At 31.5% G+C, this 17,396-nt stretch overlaps 3 protein-coding genes across 6 annotated transcripts; 1 reads left to right on the top strand and 2 right to left on the bottom strand.

Moving 5' to 3' along the window:
- Positions 1–5,410: 5,410 nt before the first annotated feature.
- On the bottom strand, positions 5,411–6,855 carry Bin1 (histone deacetylase complex subunit SAP18). The gene is made up of 4 exons (XM_018461053.1): positions 6,455–6,855; positions 6,241–6,347; positions 5,644–5,838; positions 5,411–5,556 (listed from the first exon to the last, which is right to left on the bottom strand). Exons 1-4 carry the CDS (start codon positions 6,524–6,526, stop codon positions 5,463–5,465), a joined length of 468 nt encoding a protein of 155 aa, XP_018316555.1. The 5' UTR covers positions 6,527–6,855; the 3' UTR covers positions 5,411–5,462.
- Positions 6,856–10,056: 3,201 nt separating this feature from the next.
- Ripk5 (receptor interacting protein kinase 5) lies at positions 10,057–14,928 on the top strand. 4 transcript variants are annotated; one of them, XM_018461172.1, is made up of 5 exons: positions 10,057–10,199; positions 10,626–10,794; positions 10,913–13,348; positions 13,577–13,720; positions 14,712–14,928. In XM_018461172.1, the coding sequence occupies exons 2-5, from the start codon at positions 10,671–10,673 to the stop codon at positions 14,756–14,758; spliced, it is 2,751 nt and encodes a 916-aa protein (XP_018316674.1). In that variant the 5' UTR covers positions 10,057–10,199; positions 10,626–10,670; the 3' UTR covers positions 14,759–14,928. The 4 variants fall into 4 exon arrangements, with proteins under 4 accessions (XP_018316674.1, XP_018316673.1, XP_018316671.1 ...); XM_018461171.1 differs by having other exon boundaries at positions 13,577–13,819; XM_018461169.1 differs by lacking the exon at positions 14,712–14,928 and having other exon boundaries at positions 13,577–13,996.
- Positions 14,929–16,036: 1,108 nt separating this feature from the next.
- On the bottom strand, positions 16,037–16,896 carry LOC108731046 (COMM domain-containing protein 7). The gene is made up of 3 exons (XM_018461101.1): positions 16,871–16,896; positions 16,636–16,711; positions 16,037–16,220 (listed from the first exon to the last, which is right to left on the bottom strand). The coding sequence occupies exons 2-3, from the start codon at positions 16,682–16,684 to the stop codon at positions 16,045–16,047; spliced, it is 225 nt and encodes a 74-aa protein (XP_018316603.1). The 5' UTR covers positions 16,685–16,711; positions 16,871–16,896; the 3' UTR covers positions 16,037–16,044.
- Between the last annotated feature and the right edge of the window lie 500 nt (positions 16,897–17,396).

Here is a 17,396-nt window from a genome sequence, read left to right as displayed (position 1 = left end):
TAGCAATATAAAAAGATGTGTAAAGGAAAAATTAAAGGAAAAATTTTATTATTTATAATTGAAAGTATTAACAAAATATTGTAAATTTAAAAAAATCGAACTAAAAATTATTAAAAAGCCATAAGTGTTTTATAAAGCAAAGTAGATAATATTCTAATTTGCTTAGAATAATTAAAAATAAACAACAGAAATCAAAAGGTATATAATTCTGAATAAGTTTCTATGTTTAAATAACAATTCGATAAGCAATTTTCTCATTCTCTAAAACGCTCGTTTAAGTTCTCGCGTACTCACATTATATCGCTTTAATATTTTCGAGAAGACATCCCTTACGAACTTGGCGGCCACTAGCGAGTCCAGTAAATCTTACCCTCCTCCTGCCGAGAAACCGAGCCACCCCCGAAGCCACCCCCGCCTAGCCATTCTTATTCCCTCGTTACTCGCAGCTTCGCTCGAGGCGGCTCTCTCCTTATTATATCGTCTTTCCACGCCATAAAATCGGAAAAGAATTTCGCCCCCCAAGACAATAGAAACTAATAAATTTGATTACTGATTACACCCGCGAATTTTCGAGAGAAGGTGCGGCCCTTAATGCACGCCAAATCCACTCTACCGTCTCTATAGATCTCCCCAGTGCTTTAAACTTTACTTTCTCATTAAAATTTTTTTCTGTACCACATAGCGCGTATTTTACAGTAGCAAGTCTGATGAGATAATATGCTATTATTAGTACATCCGTCGAAAAAGAATATATTAAGCTTTGTGATATAAAGATAAGAAGATTATGAATATTATGTTAAACTCTCTTCTTGATATGTGATAATATTATTGGACAATAAAATAATAATATTTAATTGTAATATAATATAATTTATATATTTGTTGCAACGTTTTTTCGCAATTATAACAAATCTGATAAAATATCTTTAATTTGAAATAAATTGGGATTTAATTTGAACTGTATAATATAATTTTATAATATATTACAATTAACGAATCAAATTTTCATATGTTTTATATCTAGCAGAGCGTACATATATAATACTATTGTAGAAGAGTATTGCACAGCTACATTAGATATTCCGTATTATCGCCCCAACAGTCTTACGTTTTAGCTTATATACCATATTTACTCAGGGGAGAGGTAGGTATTTTCCGGCAATACTGAAAAACGAAAGCGGTAGTAACGCTATCGTCGAAGTTAGATAACGGTCGAGGAGAAATCGTAACGGGAGGACTGGGATGGGTTTTTGGGGTGTGCACAGTTTAAACTTTCCGCGACCCTAAATCTCCGGGACCCGGCTTATGCTTCGTAATATCATAATATCGTAATATCGCGAGAGCGGTTTGGTATAATTAAAGTGGAAGTGTCTTTAAAATAGCCGCAGGTGATTGCGGTAAGAAGCCACCCCACAATCTTTCCGCCGTTTTGCGCTTCTCCCACTTTACAAGCGCCAACAATAACCGATGTAGAAACTGCCTAATGTGTACAAAATGTATCTTATGGATACACATAATGAAGGGTTGAATTTGATAAATTTAAACTCCCGACAATTTATAATTGTTACTAAACAAAAAATTATTAAACATTGTTATTAAACAAAATACAATTTAGTCGTTTTAAGTAATAAGAAAGCTTGAGTTTTCATAATAAAAATATATAGTAACAAATTTATAATTTACGTTCTTATAGTGCACTATATAACTATATATGATACACGCGAAAGAAAATATTTTTGCGATATATAATATAACATTTTAATTATAACATAAATATGCCAGTAACTTTTCTTTCAACAACGCATACAACATATTAACAAATTAATTCCATTAATTTTATCAGTTTATTAATTATTCTTTGAAACGTTCTAACAGTTTTAAACTATGCAGATTCATTTACATCAGACAATAACTTTATATAAAATATAGTTTAAAAATTTATGAATAAAAGATATTAATAAAATAATATTCAATTTATAAATTTTATTTTAATTGGCCATATTTTAAATTATTTTATTTTCTGGCCGCATATAATATATAATATCGTATCGTTGTAATATTACATGCAAACGAAATCTCTTGAGAGAAGCGTTGCTGCTTGTCAGTTACAGATGCTTAATCTGACATATCAACCCCTACACTTTGCTTTTTTCTGATTTTTTGTTGGTACGCAACGTCTACAAACAAGATTTAAATACACGGTCATCACTTTTTACGTCCCTTTTATTCATTCGTTCAAAATGCCAGTGAAAATAGCCAATATCAGAATGTTACATAATATGATATTCTTGATAATCTTGCCAGGAGATTTAATTAACTTCGACCAGATAAAGAAATATTTAGTGACAACATCGTATCTTATATATATCTTCCGAAATAATTTTTAATTTGTAAAATATATTTAATATTTTATTTAAAAAAGATAAAGGAAATATATATTGTGAATTTGATCTTCTGATCAATAATGGCATTGTAATGACTGTAACACATATCTTTTAATAAACAATGCAAAATAAACATTTTGAATTATATAAAATATTTCTAAAAAAAGTTCTTGAAATTAAATACTAAATATAATTATTTAAAAATATTATACTGCTGCAATAAAATGTTTCATTTTAATATAGTAAATTAGAATAAATGATAAACAGTTATCCAATGATACCAATCCAATAGTAGGATCATAATATTTTTAATCTTTAAGAGCTTTTGTATAATAGATTTAATCTTCATATAACATATTCAATTAATCTTAAATGGTAATTTAAAAAATATATACATTATATTTTATCAAAGATATTTGTCAGTTCTTGTTTCTATTTAAATTAAATTTATCAATTTTATCTAACTGATTTTGTCAACTTTCAGAAGATCAAAATTTGTATAGTTACCTACAATTAATTCAAAGACCTTTTTTTCATTTTATTTACTGATGGCAATGAAAAACTTATACGTAAATCTGCACAATAGAAATCTGTTTTACCAACTATCGTATAAATCGGAAAATATACCGACGTTAAAAAATTTATCGAAAATTTATCGTTAAAAAATTTAAATTACCATTCAATCTTAATTAATTACTATTAATCTTTGAATTAATTTATTTTTCATAATTAAATATTTATAAATATATTTAATGATATATATATATAAATAACTTTTTCACGAAATCCATAAAAAGTATTTTTCAAATATAATAGCAATTGTGGATCCTTGAGGAATTTTTACCAACGTTGTTTCTTATTAAAATGTTAACAAAATAAGTTTTGAGAAATATACTAGATTTAATGAAATTAATAATATTAGAAGAAATAAAGCGTAATCAATTCGTATACAAATAATTTTAATTAACCTTTTAATGGATACATGGAACTCATAATTAATTTAATTATAGCAGAAAATATTTTGTGATCCCAATATATATTCTTTGCTTTAATTAATTTATACATCTAAATCTATTTTTGATCTTGCGTTTTCAAGTTTTTATATATACTTGTTTTAAAGTAAAGGATAAAAAATGTGTAAAAATCCTTTTGAAATAGCATTTACATTTTATATTTCTTAAAACTTATTTTGTATATTTAATAACTTTTTAATAAGAAACGACCGGTTGAACCTTACTCAACGTAACTCATCAGGCCTTATAATAACATACGTCAAGCTCAAGGTTATTGGAAGAGGTTATTGCTCCCCTCATCTTCATTTTTACCAATCAATTTAATTTTACTCACCGGCAAAAAGCGATACAGGATTTACAATTTGCTCCGTTAATTCATCGCAAACTTCACTTTTGTTGGAAATGCTGCGCATGAGCTTCATCGAGGAATTGAAAAACCAAGGAAACACGAGTATTTAATTGCTACTGAACAAACTTCGAAAGTCGATCGCATGATTTATTTTGGAATGAAAGGAACACAAAAATCGCGACTCTACTTCGCGATTACTGTCCACGATACGCGAAAATACGAGGTAGAATTCACTTTGTTACACGACGAATGTATAAACTGCACTCGTCCCTTTTATCATATACGTACTATTGCAGATTTGTCACTAGGTTAATGGACGACCATCTAAGGCCACGTATTGCAAACGAATTTCCTTTAGCAATAAATTCCGGCACATCAATGCACTTTTAACGAGTAAAATTCGCGATTTATTGCGGAAAATTCATGCCCCATCCGCGTTTAGAACCGACGCGCTCGAAACTGTCATGGCGATCGGACAAGCGCGCCACGCGCGGCGCGTTCAGTCGTTTGAACTGAAGGTAGTTGAAAGTAGAAAATTAGGTTGATATTCATAATCGATTATTACAGTTAAAACTATAGGATGGTATTCATAGTCCGTTCGTATTTTAAGACCGTCTTAAATACAATCTTAAGATATCATGAACCAATCAGAAACCATATTCTTAAGATATTACTTAAAACAGCCTTAAAGTAAGAACGAATTATGAATATCGTCCTACGAATACTGGCCTCTGATTGATTCGTGACATCTTTTAAGACAGCATTTAAGACAGTCTTAAGTATAAAAATGGACTATTCCCTTAAAGATCTTATATATAACTCGAAAACTATTGATTGAAAAAGACTTTATTATAGTGTTTTGAAGAGCTATCGCCACACCACTATTAGATTCTGAAATAAAATAGCGCGTTTCATTAAAAAATGATAAAATCAAACTGTGATAAGATTAGTAAATGGATCATTTTCCCGCATAAAAATATACTACTAGTGCAATAAGTAAATTCGAATAGTGTAATAGTGGTGGAGAAAATTTCATTAAAATTACACTGAAATTTTATATTGCAAAAATAAGTATTATTGATTAGCATCATATTTCAGAGGATAGACGATAAAATTATAATTAAAAAGTTTCCTTTATGAATTCTAGAACTAATTTTATGCATCATCAATAAAATTTCAGTGTAATTTTAATGAAATTTTCTCCATCACTATTATACTATTCGAATTTACTTATTACACTAGTAGTATATTTTTATGTGGTTTAAATCCTACAACTTTTTTATGAAACGTTTTTTTTTTTTTTTTCAGAAAAATGTTTATTTTTCAAGATAATTAAGGAATCCGGGATTTTTGTACATACAGCCTGTATATAAAATTCATGTATTTTTACAGTAGAATATATTATGAATGATATTATAATATTCGCAATATAATATTTTTAAACATAGTGAACGATACAGGTCAAAAACTTTTAACGATTTCAGACTAGTGTCTCTGAGACCGACTGTTGCTCGCTGACAAAACAGCAATAAAATGAGAAGAACAATAATAGACATGAATACCTACATATTTCAATTTCAAGCCAAAAGTACCTATTCTGGACAGCTCTGATTTATAAATACAAAAGTTTAGGAAATCTTTTCAGTAATGACATATGCTTTATTTTACTTATAAAAGAAATGTCCTTGTTGAAACTTAAACACTAAAGTTATTAAATTAATATTGACGTAAACCACCGCGTCTAACTGCTGGTTGCATCATCCTATTCGGCGGCGTTATTGATATATCAAGATAATCTCCTATTGTGAATCTGTAACACATACAAAACACGTACATGATAATATGTAAATGCTTATAAAAGAAAGAATCATCTGTTTCTAATTGAAATTTATATTACCTTGCCTGGGCTAGAGTTTTGTTATCGTCTGCGCCTTTCTGTCCAGAACACGTAACACCAATCTCACGCATGCGATAACCGGAATTGCGTAATTCAGGAGTCACTAATGAAAAATCAAAGTATGTTCCCTTGCTGCGAGCGTCCGGGTTCACTTCCTTAACCAAGCCAGTAATTTCTCGCAAAGTTGCATCCATCCTTCATACAGAGAAATAATTAAAATTAGAGATGACTTCTAATACACACATACATACACACACACACACACACACACACAAAGGCTAACCTATAATATGTTCTTTGCTTCCTATTTCTCTTTATCTATTGCTTTTTCCAATCTTCGCTATTATTATATCATTAATCATATGTATTTTGTTACATATCGCTTAATTTCTTCGAATTTCGTCAACTTTCACAGCAGATGACAGAAGGAAATGGGATAAGAGGGAAAAAGGCAGAAATAAAAAGTGGTAAAAATCTAGAAACAGGAAGCAATGAGCACATTGAAAATTAATCATGGAGTTGACATCAAACTATTAAGAATCATAATAAGATAGAATCTTATAGTCTCTCTTCCGTTACAAATAATGATAATATTACCATGTATATATCTGCAGCTCATTTGAAGGCACATTCCCTCTGCTATACTCCATTATATTATGATGACGTCCGGTGTTGCAAAATACTCGCAGTAGAAGCGGACACGTCTGAAATGCAAACAAGTGTAATATTATCGCATTTACGATTTAAAAAAAGCACTTAAATCCATGAGAAAAACATTTCTGAAAAACACTTGTTATCATCTTGCCTTTACCTTTTCTCTGTCTACCGGCTTCTCAGGAAGCTGTTTTTCGTCGACTACCATAGATTCCAAAGCCGATGCCATTTCAGTTAATCAGAAATAAGACCGATAAACTGTAAAAGAATCACTCTACTTCAATGGAAAATAATGAGAAACATCAAAATCGTGTGATTGTTTAGGAAAGATATGGCGGGGTCGTACAATTTCAGGGGTTATGTTTGGTTATGTTTGAAGAGGGTGAAAGGCCGTTTCCATGAGATCCTATTGACAGCGCGCGAGCATTCGAAATGATTGATAGCATAATGGAGATTTCCACGAAGGTCGGAGCGATTATTCGTCAGATCAACAGATGTATATACATATACGACGTAATGAGAACAAAATAATTTTATCAAGCAGATTTTACTGGAATCTCTCGAGCGAAATGAAGCGTGGATGATTCACAATTACGTCTGGTTCATGATTTATTTCTTATGATATGTCTGCAGTATATACATATATGTTATACATACATATATGTTGTTTTATTTGCGTATTCGCGAAGCTCGATTACTTTATGTGAAATGCACACGTCTTGAAAAATAAATGTTCTTAAAAAAAGTAAATTTGAGAGAATAAATTTTATATAAATTTTTATTATGTGCAAAAATAAAAAATGAGATTTTATATAAATTGTGATCGCTAGAAGGCTAGAAAAAAATACAAAAAATCAAACTAACGACGTTTGTGTAAGTTAAATATTTCATGTGTGGTTGACTTCGATATATCAAAACTTCCATTAACTTGATTGAAGATTCATTTGTCAAGAAGTATTTATAGTCAGATTGTATAATTTTACAGCAGATAGCCAGCAGAAATCAAGCAGAATCTATCGTTTCGTGATAAAAAAATATATATTATATTTATCTGATTAACGGTAGATTTTTATCGGTTTCTTCACTCATTTTTTGTAGTTTGACGCATAAAAAAAAATTAACGACGACGAATTATGTGTTTTCCTGGCGGAAAAAGAAATCAGAGTGTAAAGTCGAATATATAAGAGGACAAAAATATAAACGAAGCTTCTATAAAAGGTAAAAATTGAGACAACAAAGACGAATTAGACTTACCCTCCGATTTTTATTTTCGTCAAAGGTGTAGCTAGAAATTTCGCCGCATGCTGATTGTTATTAATTAATCACCGATTAAATTGCTCAAACTTTGGTCGAAGTCATCCAATGAGAACGGTTTTTATTTGCAATCGCGCTTCTGCGTCTATCCGAGCAGATTCATATGTTAGCAACTTTTCTACATTTTTATCTTTTATTTGCAAATTTCGCTTAAGAGTTGATTTGGAGAAACAAAAGGGAGAGCTTAATAGAACAGGAAGATTAGCGTAGAAGGCTATACAGCAGGCTCAATTTCTACAAATATACAAAGAGTATATCGCCGTCGCGTAGCATTATCTATACGAATGAGGGAGTCTTGTTTACGTTCTCCTTTCTTGGTTTGTACTTATCCCTAATCGCGACGAGTGACGTTAACGCATACATAATTAACGGAACGGTACATTGTCCCACCAATCCAATTGAAACGAAGGTTTATATTGACGTTCGCATTTAGCAATACATGAAAGTATTTCTAAATGAATATTTAAGCAGTTCAAATAAATATTTAAGCAGTGACGATGGTGGTAAACCTAATCGGATAGAAATATTCGGTCAATCGGACGATGAGGAGGGAGAGAATAGTTCGTGTCTTAATAAAGTCAGCATCGCGACCGAGGAGTCGCGCCAAGAGCAGTCATCGAAAAGATAACGACTATCGTAAGTCGTCGATTATACATTTATGTATACATGATATGCGTGTTTATATCTGTAGGGCTATAAAATTTAATAAACATACATCTAAAATTATTAATAATTGCTGAAATATTTGGAGCATATAAAGTCGAGAGAGCGAAACCAAGAATTATGTACTTTGTAATTATAAAATTATAATTAATTAAACCGAATAATAGAACGTTCGGGATAATCCTTCTAAAATAGGTTTTTACTGATAAGTATTCATCGAGAGATACTTTTTTAATTCAAGTCACGAAGCTTTGATTCAAAATTCCCTGATGAAAATAAAAATCGGAGTGTAAATCAAATGCACTACGAGAAAAAAATGGTTGCAATTATCATAATCTAATTATAATTTGTAGTTATTTTTTAAGACGACTGAATATTTATGATTATTATTTTAATCACGCAAATATAATCAATTGTACTTAATAATAATCACATAATATGTGCACTGCTTTAAAATCTTTAGGTTTTTCATAATATTCTTTTTAGCTGTTATATTATCATATAAATAGTAAGTACATTTAAGAAAATAGTTGTATTTACTACACAATTGCGATTGCATTTACTGAATAAAAATGATTATTTTACTTACCACATTTGTATCTTGATATATTTTACTATATTAATATTTGAAATTATTTTAAATAGTAAAATTTGTTCATGTTTGGGAAAACGTATATACATATACGATTATTATTATACTAATATTATATTATAGCAATAATAACTATAATATATAAAAATGGAATTCCTAACTCCATTATTTTATCAATGCAATTATATAGTCACAAACACTTTTCTCTCAGTGCATAAGAAGAAAATGAAGTTTTTAAGAGGCAAATTAAAATTGAGAGACAACGAAACACAAAAGAGGCAATTTACGTTCCTTTTATATTTCATTATCTCAATTTTTGCCTTCTAGAACAAGTTTTACTTATGCTTCTGTTGCTGCCTCTTTACATTCAACTAATAGCTTACATTCGATAGTTTCATCAAAGTATATAAACAATGTAAATAATACTATCAATCGTTTCTATCAATGTATATTAACTTTATTAATCTCGATTTAACTTAGCGTTTATCTTTTTCTAATTCTAAGAATTAAATAAAGATAAAGAATTGAACTAAGATTTAAAGTTATCATACGAGATCCAGTTCCACAACTCACGATTAACTCTTAACCGAGGTTCAACTTATTCATTGTCTCTTTCCAATTTTAAAATTGGAAAGAGATGAGAAACAAGTTGAACCTCGGTTAAGAGTTAACTGTGAGTTGTGAAACTGGATCTTGTATGATAACTTTAAATCTTAGTTCAATTCTTTATCTTTATTTAATTCTTAGAATTAGAAAAAGATAAACGCTAAGTTAAACCGAGATTAATAAAGTTAATATACATTGATAGAAACGATTGATAGTATTATTTACATTGTTTATATACTTTGATTTTTTTCTGGAGAAAGATACCAAGTTTTTTTTACTTCGATTTTTTGTATTTTTGCTATGGAGCTTTTCCAGCTAGTTTAACAGCTGACGGTGACACGTGCAGGCTTTCCTGAGATACGGTGCGGGTGGGTCGCGCGGGCGCGTAAAAATAGTTTAATTAATTAAAGTGGACATGCATCTTTATCGCGCAGCTTCTCGCGCTTTCTTTTCTAAGAGCACAGAGAGCACAGCGCGTCGCGTCGAAGGCATGCATGTTCACCCCCCCGAAGTCTCGAAAGGTCTGGGAAGCGTCTGCACTTCAGTCGACAGCATGCGTCGGCGACGTACGTTTTGGTCTCGAAATTGCGACACGCGGTAAGCGGCGGTCTCGCGTAAGCGCTGTGAATGAACTGTCGTCCGGATTGCCTGTGCTCGGATAACCTGGCGGACCTGGCGATCTTCCTCTCGCGCTCGTATGGCTGTGACCGCGAGAGATTCTACGCTGGTGAGCTAAGCATCGGTCTTGATCATGCGGAAAAACAATGCTCGTCCCGACTCCCGACCACGGAGCGGTGACAGTTCTCTGCCGAGAGGAATTCCCGTATCCTCAATCCTCATTTGATTAACGCTGAGATTTTTCAACAGTCTTGTGAACGCGAGTATTATTTTCGGACGTGATTCATAACATTATTTACATCTGCGTCTGATCGTAGCTCCATAGATATATGTATTGCTGCTGACGAAAGTGATAAATTTGCATGCATGCGCTATAACCTATTAAGTTTCATTCATAATTTGAGGAATATATACTGATATATGTAATGTTTAACGCATTGTCATAATGCTTATATTTTTGAGTCTGGTTCTTTATAAATATGTATTGGTAGAAATAATTTCTGTGATTTAATTAATTGTTTAATAATGTTGATAGGGTCTGACCATTTTGTGGAATGTATACTGAAATTACTTGGGAAAAATGGTAAGCAATTTACCACAAGAATTCAAGAGATATCAGAGGAACAGGAATCAGCTACGACATATACTTGAGGAAACACAACGTACGTTAGAAGTAATAAAATTTGAAAACTTTTTCCCTGGAGGTAATTGTCTATATTTGATGCTTAAATTGATAAATCCATTATGCTAATGAACCTTAGTTATATGATACTTATGGTAATGAATCTTAGATATATGATATTTATATGATATTTCTTGTAGAGAATATTATCGAGGAATTGCTGCCACCGTTGACCTTGGACAGAGTGACACACATCCTTGATAATTCCCCTGCAATAGTTATTTTTGGGCAAGACAATAAAGCCAAAGCTTCACTGGTCAATAATTTGCTTTCTGCTGATATTTTACCACTATCTAACGATTCATGGAGATGGGTCAAGATTACTTATGGTCGTACAAATCATGTCAGTCTCACATTAGGTTTAGAGTACGAAGTAGTCGAGACGTTAAAGGCAAACGAAAAGTCATGGAGCACACTTCCTCTCGAAGATCTGGAAAAGTCGATGAACGAAGATATCAATTGTCCTACAGTGCTCGAAGTGAAGTTAGATCAAGCAATCCTGAAAGAAGGTGTTCAAATATTTGTTGTCCCCAACAACGGTGTAGTAAAAATTCTTGCTAAAGGTCTATTGAAAATTTTACCTATTTTTCTTTATGCTCTTGGAGAACAACCGTTGACTGAGGAAAATTTGGAAGAATTGAGAGATTTGAAAGAGACTTATCCTTATAATCCAATTTTATTCATATCGTCATTAGCTAACGTTTTGCTGGATGGCACAGATGCAGAATTGACTGAATCTGAGCAGCATAGCCTGCAAAGTCGGATAGAAGTGTCGAGCATGTCTAAGGAGTCGAAAAGTGATGATAGTATTAATATTGACAAAATGAATTCACTCGGTCTAACGTGGCTAGATCAGTTAAGCAGTTTAGGATTCCTAGGAATGGAAGAGTCTGTGGAAGTTCATCAATTAACGTGGCTTGTCGGCGAGCAATACGTTAATAATTCAAGCGATCTAGTGGATTCATGCAAAAAAACGGACCGCGTTTTGCATTTTACGCGTGCCTGCTTGCAAAGCTATTTGATTAATGCAAGTACTTATTTGAATGAAATACACACGACCAGTCTACGTAAATTTATTTTAAGTGCATTTGACATGGCACGAAAAATACAGATCACTCCTAGAAGAATACAATACGCTCAACAAAAAGAAAACGAACTTTATGATAATCTAATGAAGGTTGTTAATGAGCAGCAAATGCAATTGACTGAATTAATACAATATATTATTCAGGAGATGAAAGACGATATATTAGGATCCACCGATGATATTTTCCAGTATCAGACTGCTCCATCCAATAATAGTGAACGAGCAGAGTGGACGGTTACTGTTCGCGTCGCGACATCGGAAGTTCAACGATTCGTGTTAGGTCGCTTGGGCGAAAAAGTCGCAAAGGAGCTCGTAAATTCGGTCAACTGTCTTCGGGAAACTTTTATTGGGACTCTTCAACGTTGTTTATTAAGTCTCGAAAAGACTTACGAACACGATAGCAGCCTGCTAGCTAGCGATGCCTTAAAGCAAATACTCTCCGCGGCATACAATGTGGAATTGCATAATTCGTCACCATCTTTAGTGCATTCATTCTTGGAAAGATTGAGACAGCTCTTCAGATCTTTACCGCTGCCATGGACCCCCACTCCGACTTTGAACGCGGCTTGGAGGAAGCAAATTACTGTCGATATCTTGAATTCTTTATCAGCAGCAAGATTGGCAAAGACAATTTCCACGCAATTCAAAGACAAACTAAAATCATCGCATGACGCTTTCCAGACTGCTTTGAAATCTTTAGAGAACTATTATTCAGGGAAGCTAGAAAGAACCGAGGAGCAAAGGATAGCTATACGAAAATATCACGCACCTAAGTTAGCTAAACTCGCATTGGAGTCTACGTCGATGATGGATGCGATTCGCTTTGGCATTCCTTATTACGGCAAAGAGATTGGCAGAGGACAGTATGGTGTAGTATTTGCTTGCGATGGTTGGGGCGGAGCACCGGGTCCATGCGCGGTAAAATCCGTTATTCCACCGGACGAGAGACATTGGAACGATCTCGCGATGGAAGTTTATTATACCAGGTCAATACCAGACCACAAAAGGATAGTGAAACTTCGCGGATCTGTTGTAGATCAATCGTACGGCGGAGGATTCGGATTGGGCACCGCAGTTCTCTTAATCACTGATCGGTTAAGTCGTGATTTATACTGTGGTATACACGCTGGTCTTTCATGGTTTGAACGTATACAAATAGCAATAGATGTGTTAGAAGGAATACGCTATCTTCACTCGCAAGGTCTGGTACATCGTGATATCAAACTAAAGAATGTCTTACTTGATATAGAAAACAGAGCTAAATTAACCGATCTCGGATTTTGTATTACCGAAGCTATGATGTCGGGCAGTATCGTAGGAACGCCGATCCACATGGCACCGGAACTCCTGTCTGGTCATTACGATAGTAGTGTCGATGTCTATGCCTTTGGCATCTTGTTTTGGTACATATGTGCTGGGAAGGTTCGATTACCATACGCATTTGAACAATTTCATAATAAGGAGCAATTATGGACAAACGTACGGAAAGGTAATATTTTATTACATATCAATTTCGTATTACATTTTACAATAAACAAAAATCATATTAAAATTTATATAATGCAGATCTCTTAAATTTAATTCAACAAAGAATGTATGTCATTATTCTTGAGCTGATGACAGTATTTACTGATTCAAGTTCCTATTTACCTTTTTTATTATTACGTACTCACGTACTCACGTTACATGAAGTGTTAAGCGAGTGTATTTACATTAGGACTTAGGCCTGAAAGATTGTCACATTTTGACGAGGAATGCTGGACGTTAATGGAACAATGTTGGTCTGCAGAACCGTCCAAACGACCATTGCTCGGTGCTATTCAACCTGTGTTAGAATCTATTCAGGAAAAAGCAGAAAGAGGCAAGTCCTTGCAACTAGACGCACTGAAACTACAAGAGAGTTCATCATCCAAACCAATAAATCCTGCATTAGCATTAGCAGAGCCTAATAATCAAAGAGGTGTTGTATTCAGTCCGCTTCCTCCTAGATGCAAGGTTTTTAGAGCTGTCAATCCTGTCGCAAGACCTTTTCACAAGACGAAATTTTTCCAAACGGGTATCTGCTCTAACATATTCGTTCAATTACGAGAATTTTAAATTGAGAAGATTGAAAATGTCGTGTTACTATTCTGTTATAGATAGCTTATTGATATATTTATTGCTTGGAATGCGCTTGATATATGGCTCATCATTATTATTTTCATGATTCGATGATATCCTAGTAGTATTTTATAACACAGTTTTTATATTAAAGTGACGAACTTTATGTCCGAATTCATTTTTTTATATATATCACATTTTTTATCTTTTATAAAATCACATAGAGAATACATATAATGTATGTGTAGCAGAATCGAATATAAAATAATTGGGCCGAAGTCATTCCAAATAGTACATCATTAATAAATATTCATCAGATTAGATTTTAAATATTTTATTAACCTTGTTATGGAAATATTACAAATTTTATAATAAATAATGTAGGCATTTGATAAACTTTATTGTTAGTTAACAAAACATAATATGTTAAATCTTTTTTTTTCTTTTTTATATAAAAACATATTTATTGCTACAAAGAATAGTATTGTTAAATTACTTCTTAATATTCCTAATTATGACTACATGATTTTGTTAAGCCGGGAAATATGAATGGTTAACCATGAATGTATATTGTTGAAGAATAAATAAAGTTTCTCACTTTTGTATTTGCTGTTGACACATACTCATTTTGTTTCTTATAAAACCTATCGCACCTATAAATGTATACATATGGATAATATGTGCATTCATTATTTCACGAATAGAAAGATTTTCGTATTTGATTAAGAAATTTATTTGTATATTGTTTTCAGATTATACATTCTTCGCAACCAAGCCTGCAAATTTGGGCGGATATTGATAATACAATTGTTTCAAGAAAATGTAACAATGAATTGTACATATTTCTTTTATTACTGGATAAGCATGAAGATATGAAGATTATGTGCAGAATGATTTATTAATCAAAAAGCGATAAATGTATAAAGTCTGTATATATTTTTCTAAAGAAAGGAAGAATAGCAATCTCTTAAGGTATAAGTTATTTAACTTTTCAATTCCGATCTTTTGATTAAATTTTAATCAAATATTTATAACGTAGTCATAATGTGATACATGTTTACAGTGAACATATTTGCCTATATTTTAAAAAAGCTATGTTATCAATTAGATACTTAGGTGATCATTATTTATTATATACATATATATTTATTATATATATATATATATTAACCGTCTGTAATATGTTGATCCATGACAATATATTAACTTCATTTCTACACCGTTTTAAAAAAGAGGCTTTGCAAAACTATTTATAACGATATTGGAACAATAATAATAAAAACTAGTGCAAATGTGATGAAGTTGACCAACTTTTTAATAAAAATTTTTGAAGTTCTTTTACCCATTTAATTATTTATCATATTTATTTAATTACTTGTCAAAAAATTATATATATAAACCTGAAACATATACAATATATAAAAATTGTACTAAACTGCAGCTGAGATGGAAATTAAAAAAAATATAAGGAATAAAATTGGATTGCACTTTACAATTATGATTCATAATTATAATGTTAGAATATAAAAAATTTTAAAATTATTTAATTTTGTTTTATAAAGAAAAATTCTCCTTCATTCTTTAAGCTCCAGTTTAGTTCAGCATTTAAACATACATGTTATACAAATTAAAATTTATAAGTAAAAATCCGAATATTTATAATTTCTTATTTAACTTAATATTTATTATAATTTCCTAATGATTATAAACTAAACCATCTCAGATAGCAAGCTGACATTATTTGTTGTCATTTTAATATCAAAATGATATCTTAAATGTTCTTTTGATGTTAAAATGATAACAAATAATATCAATTTATTATCTACGATATATGTAAGTTTTATATTAATTATTGAAACGAATAATATTAAGATTAGGATCTTGGTCAATGATATTCAAAATATTACTATCTTACTAGAAATAAATTAAATTTTTAAGATAATAAATATTTTTATTTTAAATAACAAAAATCATAAAAAAATATATATAACAAATTTTTTCAAAAACATTTGCTTAAGTTTTAAATGTAACACATCTTAATATAAGCAATATCTACATATAATGTCTTAATCTGCATATATTTGTTTACAACAATAAATCAAGATTATATTTTGCCTTTTCCAAATCATGTAGAAATTTGTAAAATTGTCCTATTGTCATTTCAGTAAACACATTCTTGACTATACCATCATCCTCAAGACATAACTTAAGTTGTAGAAATGACTTTGCAACATTGTCGCAATCATTACTTGCTGTAGTCACTAAAAGAATTAAAAAATAGCAGTTATTCATTAATAAGATTAACATTGTGAGAATATATAATCTATTATAAAATTACAATTTTGAAAATAACATTTATTTAATTTATATAAAATTATATCATATTATTTATTTATTATATTAATTATATTATTTTGTTTATTATTAATTGTTTATTATTGAAGTTGATCTGAATGTATAAGATTTACAATGGAAATACATACAATTTTTATATTACCGACGTATAACAGTTAAAAATAGAATATTTTTATTTCTTAATAGATCTAATAAAAATCTAATACAAATTCAGGTATTTGTATTTATAACACACTTATAGTCGTTCAGACATGAATAACCTAAGAATATAATATGACAAGCGATAATGGTTTCAGTTTATAATCCAAACTATTGTCTCACCTCCAAATCTCCACGATATGTCAAGTATTTTACTGATACCTCTCTCCATCTTTCATCAGAACTTCATGTGTTATCGTTTATCAATGGGTGCGTTCAGCAGAACGTTTGTTTTGCAACTGTTGTAAGTTTCCTTCGCGCTAATTGGATCATACTTTTAGATCTAGAAGAATGGTCCTATCTCAGCAGACAATCATAAAACGGTTGCAAAACTGTTGAGTCTGCTGAACGCAGCCATTTACAATTAATCACAAGTAATTATAATAGAGTGGACTTAAAGCCTTGTGTCCACGATGCTAGAAATTGGTCCGAGATCTCGGAGAGAGAAAGAATTAACCAATTACATTTAAACAATTTAGTCACATGATCAATGCGATTGGTCAATTCTTTCTTCATCCGAGATCATCCAATCGCATTGATCATGTGACTAAATTGTTTAAATGTGATTGGTTAATTCTTTCTCCTCCGAGATCTCGGACCAATTTCTAGCATCGTGGACACAAGGCTTAAAGCCCAGTGTCCACGATGCTAGAAATCCGTCCGAGATCTCGGATGAAGAAAGAATTGACCAATCGCATTGATCATGTGACTAAATTGTTTAAATGTGATTGGTTAATTCTTTCTCTCTCCGAGATCTCGGACCAATTTCTAGCATCGTGGACACAAGGCTTTAGAGAGTAAAGCCAATTAACCGGAAGTCGCCATTTTACGACAAATAATTCCTCATCCTAACCTTTTCTTTTTCTAACGTCGTCTTCCTCTAA

This window comes from Mycetomoellerius zeteki, unplaced genomic scaffold (assembly GCF_001594055.1).
Source record: "Mycetomoellerius zeteki isolate Tzet28-1 unplaced genomic scaffold, Tzet1.0 scaffold12, whole genome shotgun sequence".
NCBI lineage: Eukaryota > Metazoa > Arthropoda > Insecta > Hymenoptera > Formicidae > Mycetomoellerius > Mycetomoellerius zeteki.
This window is presented reverse-complemented; position numbering and strand designations above follow the sequence as displayed.